Here is a 12154-nt window from a genome sequence, read left to right as displayed (position 1 = left end):
GCTTTCATAAAGTCCATGCTGATTTACCACATAGAAACAACTAGAGCTTCAAACCCCTGGCTAACATAAGTTCTAGGCCATGCTTCCAATGATCTCAACTCATTTAGACACATAGTCATGCACAAACACAGAGTTTTCTCTTCACACTCATGCCCACGATGCAGCAGAGGGATTTATCCCTGCCGACACACAGCCTCCCCAGAGCTAATAACAGCAGCCTGTGCAACCTTGCCACCTTTTTTACAAATGGGGGGAAATAAAGATAACTCTAGAAAGAAAGGAAAGAATAATTTTGGCTTAGTGGTCAAATTGAATTATTTGATAGATTTAAACCATTACCAGGTAATCATATCTTAATCAAATCTAAAATTCTAGGTCAATGATACCACAGTGGCTTCTTGCATTATTTTGACATGTCATAAAAAAAGTTAAATGCCTAATTGGAGGCCACACAATTTTATTTGGCACTCATTTTATTCATTATGGCACAGTATATACAAACAATGGTTTTTTATGAAGAACCACCATACTTTAATATGGAACAATCATTCCCTTCATTTCAAATTATGTTATTTTATAGTCTGGAGTGTATTTTGTCTAGAGAATCTTCCATCCATTATTTTCCTAGTAATACCAGTATGTGTTATTACAACTCAGCTTCCAAATTCTATTTTATATTTTTTTACTAAAAAATAGAATGTCAAAGAAATAAAAGGCTATATATCTAAATTACCAGTTTTTATCCATGTATGTATAGCAGTAGAATGCTTCTTAATGATGAATACCTAGGTTGTTTTATTTTTTAAGTAAACACAATGATTTTTTTAAAAATTAAGAACCATCTTTCTGGGGTTGTGTTGCCCTCACATCTTTGAGTTAAATATACTTCTATATTTTGAAGTGTTCTTTTGTGTTGGTTTTTTTATCTCTAAATCATATTGAATATATTTCTCTGCAGAGTAGATACAGGAAACCAGAATTCTCCATTAACACCAAAGCTATGAAATTAGACCCTCTGTTCCTCTCCCTGACACATGCTGCCCTGCTCCAATTTTTGGAAGAGGTTGGCGCATTTGTTACTATCTGAGAAAGAGCAAGAATTGGCGCGCATGTGCACACACACATGCACACAGACACACATACACACACACCTACCTTTTAATGTTTCAATGTCATAGAAAGTTGCCGCAAACCTGGTGGACCGATGGGATGCTGAGCGAGAGTCCGGGGTGGTAAAACTTTTCAGCTTCAGTCGGCATCTCCACAGCTTCCAGTCCTCAAAGTGTGTGATTTGCAGCAGTTCTTCCAAACCAGAAGCAGCCCTAATCTGTTGTTCAGATTGTTCTAACATTGACGGCTTGGAAAAACAGACAAAATAATTGTTTAAAGGCAAGTTACTAAAGTTTTATTTTGTCTGATAACCTTCATTGCTAACAGTTAAAAATGTAAGTAGAGCTGAAAAGAAATTAGAGAGAAGATGTCTTCCCTAGCAGTACCTAGGGAAGACAAACTAGTATTTTTGATTCACATTCTGCTCACTTATGATTGAATCAAAGGGATTACTTATTCTCCCTGGGTTCTCAGAACATTTAAAAACAATGGCGGACTTCAAAATGATATGGTTATGTCCTAACCCCCAGAACCTGTAAATGTGACTTGATTTGGGAAAAGGATTTTTGCAGATGTCATGAAGTTAAGGATCTTGATTGAGATGAGATCCTCCTGGATTATCCAGGTGGACCCTAAATGCAAAGGCAAGTGTCCTTATAAGAGACAGAAGAGGGCAAGCCACAAACACAAAGGAGAATTTGTGGAGACAGAGGCAAAGATTAAAACAATGCAGCTACAAACTAGGGATCTCCTATAGTCCCCAGAAGCTGGAAGAGGCAAGGAAGGATACCCTCTAAGAGTCTTTGGAGGGAGCAGAGCCCATGCGGACACCTTGATTTCAGAATTCTGGATTCCACAACTGAGAGAGAATACATTTCTGTTGTTTTAAGCCACCAAGCTTGTGGTAATTTGGTACAGCAGCCACAGGAAATTAATATATATTTTAAAATCACACTCTTTTGTGACAGGAGCCAATGACAATTGTTTTCATTATTTGTTTGAGAAATTGACACACTAAGTCCTGGGGACCCTGCCTATAGTCACACAAGGAGAAAAGATTTTAAGATTCTAATCACCTGAATTCTAATTTTCTGACTTTTAATCCTCTGAGCCTTTTGTTTTTCCTTTTTAAATCTGTTTACTATTTCAAAGACATGTTTTTGAGTTTTTTTTCCTGATAAAATACACTTCTACAGTTTAAGCTCAAATTTTCCCTTCCATACAGTTGCACAAACTATATTGACTGATACAATGCCTGGATTTGTGAGTAAAAAGACTCGGCCAATAAAAAACTTTCAGTGTATAGCCTAATTGTTCCAAATTAGGGATGTGATTATATAAATAATGATACATGTATATAATGAAATACTATGCAAGCATCAAAACCAATGATGTAGATGTATACTGAGACAGAATGAATATGCATTCATCAGTGTTTTGGGATAATGTTTTTTTTTTTTTAGATATGATGATGGATACTGAGTTGTCCGAAAGTGGGTGCTCAGAAGAGCAAGTGTGGTCCAAGTCATGTTTGATTCAGTTATATCTCTTTTAAAATTATTTATGTGTGTATAATGTGCATCATATATCTAAACAATTAGCCACTGCTAATTAATCATACATATAATTTAAAACATATCTGGAGAAATACACATGAAAATATACACAATAGTTCTCTAGATAAGGGGTTGTCAAAATATAGCCCCCTAGCCTAATTCAGCCTGTTGCCTTCCTGTTTTTATAAATAAAGTTTTACTGGAACACAGCCATGTCCACTCATTTACATAGTGTCTATGGTTGCCTTCGTTCTACAATGGCAAAGTTGAGAAGTTGAGACAGAGACCTTCATAGCAGTTTTAATTCGAAGCCACCTGCTTTTTAAAATGTTCTTTTCTCAGTCATTATATTTTTCATTATTCTTTTGTATTATATTCTCTCTATTCTCTTTTTTGAAATACTTATTAGACATATATTGAAGCCTTTTAATGACCTTACATGTCTTAAATGTCCTTTCAGATTTATCTATTTTTTTTCTCCCTTCAACTCATTGTATTGTGTTATGAATAAATTAAATTTACCTCCCTGATGAAAAATTTTCTAATTGTGTGAGTCTAGAGTTTATTTTATTTAGCTTTTAATTTCAATCATATTTCTAATTTCAAATATTTCTATTTCATTCTCTTTCTTATCTTCCATTCATTTCATTTCTGTATGTTTTTTCTAATTTGTCTTATTTTATGAATATGATTCCTTTCTTTATCACTTTCAGGGTCCTAAATATACTTATTTTAAGTATTTCTTCAAATTGTTTTCTATTTTAATTTCATATATATGATTTATATACTTATTATTCATTTTACTGGCTGTCTTTCTTAGTAATAATTACCTCTATATGCTTTGGATTTTTGTTTAGTAGTTTCATCTTCATTCTTTCTCACTATTCTTTCTGCATCATTTAAAAATTCTGTGCTTGCACCCCCTGACTTGCAGGGCCCTTAATCCAGAATCTTGTTGAGTATTGATGACTCAGGGATTAGCTTAGCTTAAATCCTGGTTGCAAGGAAGTATCTGCTTCCTCTTTTGCCCCCAGTTAAGCAGTTTCACAAAGTGGAGAGACTAGCAAATAAAATTAGGAAGATAGGTTGGTGAAATGAGTTATCACTTCACATCCACTGGGATGACTATAGTCAAAATGACTAGCAATACCAAGTGTTGTCAGGGATGCAGAGCAATGAGAATCCTCATACATTGCTGATGATATTGTAAAATGGTGCTGTCACTTTGGAAAATAGTTCAGCAGTTCTTTAAATAATTAAATTTACCACATGACCAACCAATTCCATTCCTAGGTATTACCTGAGACAAAAAATAGATTATTGGCTGCCTAGGGCTGGGAGTGGGAATGAGGGTTAATTGTAAAGGGGCACAAGGGATTGTATGTGGATGATGGCTACCCAACTAGTAAGTTTACTAAAATCATTGAATTACTTAAAACAAATGAATGAGTAAATTTCATAGTATGTAAATTGTATACCAATATGGTTGTTTAAAACAAACAAGAAGAAGGATTGGAAGCTTGAAGGTTGGGCTACTTGTATCCAATTCAGGAGACAATGGAAAACATTGGAGACTTGAACAGAATATAAAATACCGATTTCATTGCTTTGCTCTTTTGTTCATTTCCACTTGCTTTGGCCCTAGTCCATGCTTTTCCCTTTGCTTGGAATGCCCTCCAATCTCTGTCTAGCTAAACCTTTCTCAGCCAGGTGTTTTCTTCTTAGGGAAACCTCCCCCACAACTGCCATCTCTGCCCAGGTCTGGACCCGCTGTCACATGTATTCCTAGCACCCCATCCTTCCTTTCCCAGTGCTTAACAACACTGACACTAATGAATGATTTACTTGCTTAGTGCTTGTCTTCCCCACTGGGTTGTAAGGGCCACTGGAGCAGTAATGATATGTCTTATTTACATGGCAATAGTAAGAGCTAAATAAATATATATCAAATGTATGAATAAACAAATTGTTATAGAAATGTTAATCCTGAGATTATCTATTTTTCAAAGTACATCACTTATCTTTTAAATATCCCCAGGTATCCTCCTTGTAGGTCCAAATCAAGTGTCACTTCTTCCATTAAGTATTCTATCATGTCCTTAACTTATATTATTTATGAACAAATCGCATTACTCTTACTAGACTGTGGCCTCCATGAGGATAGAATACAAGCCTGGTTCATATTTTCATATTATAAACCCTCAATAAATATCAGATGAAAGAATTTATGAGTAATACATACATGAATTTGACAAATAGTGATTGGGCTCAGGTTTATGTGATGTGTATAAATTAGTGATTCTCAAAAGTAAACATTGACTGTGATCTTCTGATGCAGTAGGTTTGGGGTGAGACCTAGGATGTTGTATTTCTAACAAGCTCAAAGGTTATGGTGATGCTCTCATTTGGGAGACCATATTTCAAAAAGTAAGTGTTTGTAGCAGAGATTCTCAACCTTGGCTTCCCCTTGAACCTACCTGGGAAGAAGCGTCAAAGAAACACTGATGGGACTTCCGGTCAAGATGGCGGCGTAGGTAAATGCGGTATCGCGTCCTCCCACAACCACATCACAGTTACAACTAAACTACAGAACAACCATCATTGAAAACCGCCTGAAATCAAGCTGAATGGAAGTCCTACAACTATGGAATTAAAAAAAAAAAAAAAGCAGCTACATCCAGACTGGTAGGAGGGGCGGCAGCGCGAGGGGTGGCAGCCGCGCAAGACGGTCTGGTCCCACACCCAAGTGTGGCTGATAAAAATCAGGAGGCTCCCGCAGCTGGGAAGGTCCTTCCTGAGCACTGAGGGGTCCCCGTCCCACACCAGGTGCCCTGCTCAGGGTTCCAGTGCGAGGAAGAGAAGTCCCCATAACTTCTGGCTGGAAAAACCAGCGGGAACTGAGGCTCAGGGAAGCTGAGGCTTCTGGAGCCCCAGGCAACTCCCTAAAGGGCCCGCACACGGACTTATCGGACTCTCTCCCTCTAAGCTTGGAGGGGAGGCAGCTCCAGGGGCACCAGAGACATACAGGGAAGAACTGAACTGTTTGGCACTGGAGTGAGGGCTAGAGAGGGGGCTTCCTCGGGGACAAACGTGCTGTAAGAGGCCTTTGTTCCTTTGGTGAGCCCTTCCCTGGGGAGGCAGACAGAAGCCATATCTGGGACTCCAGCAACCTGGCTCACACTGGTAACCCCGCCCTGCTGACTCCCTGAGGCCCCGCCCCGCCCCACACAACTTTCAAGCCCACCCAAGCTGTTGCCACTTGCTTAACCATAGGATTGGCCTGTCTTGGATCCTGCTTCAGGTTTTTCCTAAATTCTTTCAAACGAGCAGCATCGGGTCTCAGCAAGCCCCATACCTCTCATTAAGTAATACACAGAAACAAACACAAGGAGGCAGCCAAAATGAGGATACAAAGAAACAGGTCCCAAATGAAAGAACAGAACAAAACCCCAAGAAAAGAACTAAGCGAAATGGAGATAAGCAACCTAACAGATGCTGAGTTCAAAATACTGCTTATGAGGATGCTCAATGAACTTAGTGAGAACCTCAGTGAACTTAGGTAGGGCCTCAAGAGCATAAAAAAGGACCAGTTGGAAATCATGGATACAGAGTTAGAATTGAAGGAGGCATTAACTGAAATAAAGAATAATTTACACAGCTTCAATAATAGAGTACGTAAATCCAAGGAGCAAACCATCAATTTGGAATATAAGGAAGCAAAAAATCCCCAATCAGAACATCAAAAAGAAAAAAGAATCCAAAAAAATGAGGATAGTGTAAGGAGCCTCTGGGACAACTTCAAGCGTGCCAACATTCGCATCTTGGGGGTGCCGGAACGAGAAGAGAGAGAACAAGAAATCGAAAACCTGTTTGCAACAATAATGGCAGAAAACTTTCCTAACTTGGTGAAGGAAACAGACATACAAGTCCAGGAAGCACAGAGAGTCCCAAACAAGATGAACCCCAAGAGGCACACACCAAGACACATCATCATCAAAATGCAAAACGTTCAAGACAAAGAATTTTAAAAGCAGCAAGAGAAAGGCAGCTAGTTACCTACAAGGGAGTTCCCATTAGGCTGTCAGCTGATTTCTCAAAAGAAACTTTGCATGCCAGAAGGGAGTGGCAAGAAACATTCAGAGTGATGAAAACCAAGAACCTACAATCAAAATTACTCGATCCTGCAAAGCTGTCATTTAGAATCGATGGACATATAAAAACTTTCCCAGACAAGAAAAAGTTAAAGGAGTTCATCACTACCAAACCATTATTATATGAAATGATGAAGGGTCTTTTTGAAGAAAAAGATAAAATATATGAACAAACAAAATGGCAATGAATACATATCTATCGACAATGGAATCTACAAACAAAATGAACAGGAAGAACAGAAACATTCTCATAGATACAGAGAACATTTTGTTGGTTGCCAGTTGGGAAGGGGGTTAGGGGAATGGGTGAAAAAGGTGAAGGGATTAAGAAGCACAAATTCATTGCTAGACTGACAAACCTCAAAGGGAAAGGGGTTGGGGGGGGGGGTGGGAAGAAATAAACCAAAGAACTTATATGCATAACCAATGGACACAGACAATAGTGTGGGAAAAGGTGGGAGGGGGGCGGGAGTGGGGAGGAGGGGGTCAATGGGGGAAAAATGTGGAACATCTGTAATACATTTTACATCCAACAATAAAGATTTGAAAAAATAATAATAATAAAATAAAATAAAATAAATAAAAAAAAAGAAACACTGATGTTTCGATCCTATCCTCAGCGATTCACAGTTTATGGGTATGAGCTGTAGCTTTACTATCAGAATTTTTTTTTAACTTCCCAAGTGTTAGCTAGTTTTAGGGGAAGCTGGGTGGGAGATGTATAAGAATTCTCTATACTATCTTTGCAACTTTTCTGTAGATGTAAAATTACTTCAAAATAAAAAGTTTATTTAAAAAAGTCTTCCCAAGCAATTTTAATGAGAACCAACTTGGATGGCTCTCAAAGTCACTGGGAGTAAGGGAAGTCAATCCCAAAGACCTGGGCTCAAAGATTAGGGTGAGTGACTGAGCTATGTACAAGTCCATTTAATAGGGACAAAATGGTAGATACACGCTGAGAAATAGTTTTTATTCTTTAATCTCCTTTTAATTATACCTTGGATTAAAATTTTTTGCATGAGTATCTTACTGAACTAGACTTTTTAAGTGTTTCCTTAACTTAAGTTGACTGATCCGTTGTTTGTGGACCAGTTCCCAACCTCTATGCCTTCTCCAAGATTGAAGATGAACAATATTGTGTTCCAGGCTAAACAGCACAAGGAGGTCAGCTGCCTCATGTGAGACCATCCCAGATGACAGAATAAATTGCTGCTCAAATTCCCAAGAAGCCAAAACAAATCATTTTTCAAAAACAGATTTAAAAAATAATAGTACTGCTTAAACCTACTGGAATTCAACAGGGAAGTATAAATTAGAATCTTTTTACAAGCTGGTCTGCAAAATATTCGAACGAAAATTTAAATGAGAATACAAACATGGATGCCAAATGGAAGGAGCATGGCTTAGAGTGTACGACTGGGTTTGGATCTTGGCTCTGAGATTTTCATGGACCATTCCAGTTCCTTGCTATTAGGAACCCTCCTGTTCTAGATATGGAAAAGGAGACCAGGTTTGCAAAGCTTCTCAATGGACCTCTTGAGAACTGTGGCTCTGAGACAATGCTTCCAAGCCTTTTACAAACTTGGTATTTTGTCAAACTGTGTTGGCAAAATGTCTTCAGGAATTTTGCTCATAAGGGGGTGGGGTGAATGGAATTTGTATATTTGGAAAATCCAGAAGCTTCCATGTAAGCAGTAGAGGGAACACATTTCACATACCTTTTCCTAAATTTTCTTAGGGATTTACAAGTGTGACCTGGGGGCACAGTTCTTTGTAGTGGGTTTAGGGAGGCAGGTAAGGTTGCAGGACAAATAGTTTCTGTTCCCGCCACCTCTTAGCAACTTCCGTTTTACTGGAAGGGCATTTTGCATTATATCTTTAATTTGAGGTTTAAGGCTTAGCCCAAACCACCAAAATTTCCCTGGTTTGAGGTCCAAGTTGCACTATCAGGTCCCCCGCTACCCTCAGTAGATATTCCCCAACACTGTCCCTCTATTCTCATTTCTCACCCTCCCACCTGTCAAAACATCTGTTCAGGTCACGTTAAACTTGTGAGTCCAAGTTGAAGTTTTGTGACTTTGCCTCCTGAAAATCCCAAGTGGAAATAATGTCTCCCAAAAAGAAGCTTTGCCTGATATAATAAACCCCTCTGAACTCTGGACAAACAGCTGATTGGAGATGGGAGAGCATGGATTTGAAGTATTCAAAATGGGCTTTGAATACTATAACACTCCAGAAAATGTATTGGCGGTTTTTCTTGTCAAGTTCAACATACATTCATCATATGACCTAGAAGTCCCACTCTTGGGAATTTACCCTTGATAAATGAGGACTTATGTTCACAGAAAAACCTTTACATGAATGTTTATAGTTTGGCTTTCTTTGTAATAGCCAAAATAAAACTGGAAACAACCCATATGTCATTCAACGGGCGAATGGTTAAGCAAACTGTGCTACATTGATCCCACGTAATACCACTCAGCAATAAAAAGGAATGGACTGCAGTACACATAATAACTTGGATGGCTCTCAAAGGCATCAGGAGTGAAAGAAGCTAATCTCAAAGGTTACATACTATATGACTCCATTTATGACAGTCTCAAAAAAAAAAATGATAGTGATGGAGAAGAGATCAGAGGCTGTGGGAGGGTGTAACTATAAAAGGGTAGCATAAATGAAAAATTTTCTGCATCTTGATTGTGGTGGTGATTACACAGATCTATATATGTGTTAAATTTCATAGAATTGCACATCAAAATGGAATAATGTTGATTTTACTATATAGTAACTTTAAAAAGTAAACTAAGCTGGCTTTGAATCCAGGCACTGCTCCTTTTTAGCTATTTGACTGAGGGTGAATTTTTGAACTTCCTTAAGCCTTGGTTTCCTCATTTAGAGATGGCATTACTAATAATACTCACTTCACAGAGCTGATGTGAAAATTATATAAGGTCATATGTGGAAAATGATCAGGTATAGAGTAGGCACTGAATAAACTTCATTTCTTTTCTTTCCTTTTTCAGGGGCAGGGCATCTGGTCCTGTGCTGGGGTTTACAGGACTCTGATGGTTCTTGATTTTCCTTAGTAACCAGAGAGGTGGATTTGAAAAGAGCAAAACGGGGCAACTCCAATTAGAGTAAATAAAAATTTAAAAGAGAAAAACTTTTCCAGGGTAAATCAAGGGCACCCTTTTCTTTTTAAAACATTTCTTGGAGGTATTTTTAGATAAAAAGCCAATTTTAACGTATCTACTAAGTCTTTACGTATATCTTTATAGATGGATGAAGAAAAAAATGACCCACTTCTTAAACCTTTGTATTTTCTTATTAGAGTCTGGCCTTACTCACAATAGATGGTACCTAACAGTAGGGGGCATATCAAATGTGGGCACTTGCTAATAATTACTGCCCTGGCTATGGCTGCTTCAGATGCTCAGCTGGAACCAGCAAAAGGCCTGGACTTTCTTCTCTGAAATCCAGAAACCTGGCCATTTGGTGGGGGGTGGGAGGGGGGTTTATGCTACCAGCAGCTCTTTTGCTTATGCAGTTCTATATTTAAATGCATATATATGAGAAACCCAGGGTGTTTAATTAGACTTAAACTAAGGAAAGGAACTACAAACACAGGGAAAAGTGTGTGTGTGTGTGTGTGTGTGCACGTGCGCGCACACACGCGCTCATGTACATACACAAGCATGTATGCATTTCTGTGAGTGTCTTTGCATAGCTGTCTGGGTATTTTAAAAGGATAATAAAGGGCTAAGATGCCTGGGATCTTCAAAGCCTCCAATTTGATGACTATTATTGGTGGTTTTCTCCCCAGCCATGTTGTCTAGCATTTGGGGAGATGTCTATGCACTCCTATACATGTTTTGAATCTGTGCTCTACTCATGTCTCTGCTTCTATTTGATGCACTTGTGCTTAGGAAATATGGGGGTACATGAGTGTGGGATGGGTTTGAGTAGCAAAACTCTAAAAGGATGCTCTTAATAACCCCGAGTATATATATTCCTGAGTTACAGTCTCTTTATCACTGATCTCAAAGATCAAGGGTCCAATGTCTAAGAAAACAACCCAAAGGTTTTATGGTAATTAGGCTATTAAAAACAACTTCACTGCCTCCTCCACCCCTTCCAAGGAATGAAGCAATTTCTCAGTCACATTGATGTTTGGATATGTGACCTGCTTTGAGCAATAGTACATTAAAAGATATGATACAAGCAGAGGACTGAAATGTACTAATGAGTGCACAGTTCTCCTACACTTCTGCTGTCACCACAAGCACCTGCCCCTGCTAGCCCACTGATCCAAGGAAGAGGAAACACATGTGGGGCAGACCCACACTCAACCTATGGCTTGAGTCTTAACTCCCAGCCAATCCACAGAAACATAAGTGAGAATAATTTTTTTATGTATGAAGCCACTGAAATTTGGACTGGCTTGTTACACAGCATTATCGTGGCAATAATTAACTGTGACAGTCCTAATTCAACCTAAGTATAACACAATCCATTAGATGGGCAGAGGATCTGTATACAACACTTCATCATCCTTTTTACAAGGCAGCCCTTGTAAAAGGGCTTGCAGCACAGTATGCCCCCTTTCACCTCTTTTCCTAAAGATTCAGTGGTCCATGTCAACATCCACTGCTCTCCTTCTCTTCCTCATCATCATCCTCTGCATTGTCTAAGATGACTAATGATTCTGAATCTTGCTGTGACAGTGTAGTTATGAACCAAATACACCATTACAAAGGCTGCTTTTACTTTATCATCCTACTCTGTTCTTTTTGGACAGTCTCTTATTTAGGATGAACTCGGGGTATTCATTCAACCAAAATTACACTCTTCCTCACTTTCTCGAAAATGAAGCAGTATGCAACAACAAAATATTTGCTATAGCAATACTCAACATGTGTCATTTTCTCTCTGCAGAAATAATGTTACTCAAACCTAGATTTCAGAAAAGCAATCCTTTTCTCCATGTGAGTATTATAATTATTTAGGTAACAATGAATGACAAAAAGAGACTCATTACAAAATGTTACAGTGTTACTTAAAGTTTTCAGTATTAAAATGAACCTTCCCGTAGGTCAAATTGAACTCCCTGGCTGTTGGTAAGACACGCAAATAATTAAGACCTCTTTAGTTTATTAAAAAAAAAATCACTTCCATTCATGTGCCAGGCACATGGAGACATTCTACAAATGTTTACTGAACTCAATGTACAGCTTTCCTTTTTTCAGGGAGAAGGAGCCTCCTGAGCAGCAGAAATAACCCCGAGTGTCTTCCTTCAGTGATTCTATCTCAGTGTCCAACCATGGCCGTTTCCCATCA

At 38.5% G+C, this 12154-nt stretch overlaps 1 protein-coding gene across 1 annotated transcript in view; it reads right to left on the bottom strand.

The window, feature by feature from the left end:
- Positions 1-12154, bottom strand: part of VEGFD (vascular endothelial growth factor D) — a 33911-nt gene that overhangs the window by 14550 nt on the left and 7207 nt on the right. The window contains exons 2-3 of the mRNA XM_036271422.1: positions 8801-8809; positions 1156-1357 (exon numbers count right to left, since the gene is read on the bottom strand). Of these exons, the coding sequence (XP_036127315.1) occupies positions 1156-1357; positions 8801-8809 (211 nt within the window). The remainder of the gene's footprint in view (positions 1-1155; positions 1358-8800; positions 8810-12154) is intronic.

The sequence above is a fragment of the Molossus molossus genome, unplaced genomic scaffold, assembly GCF_014108415.1.
Source record: "Molossus molossus isolate mMolMol1 unplaced genomic scaffold, mMolMol1.p scaffold_m16_p_2, whole genome shotgun sequence".
Lineage (NCBI taxonomy): Eukaryota > Metazoa > Chordata > Mammalia > Chiroptera > Molossidae > Molossus > Molossus molossus.
The sequence above is the reverse complement of the archived record's forward strand: the minus strand, read 5'-3'. Positions and strand labels throughout refer to the sequence as shown.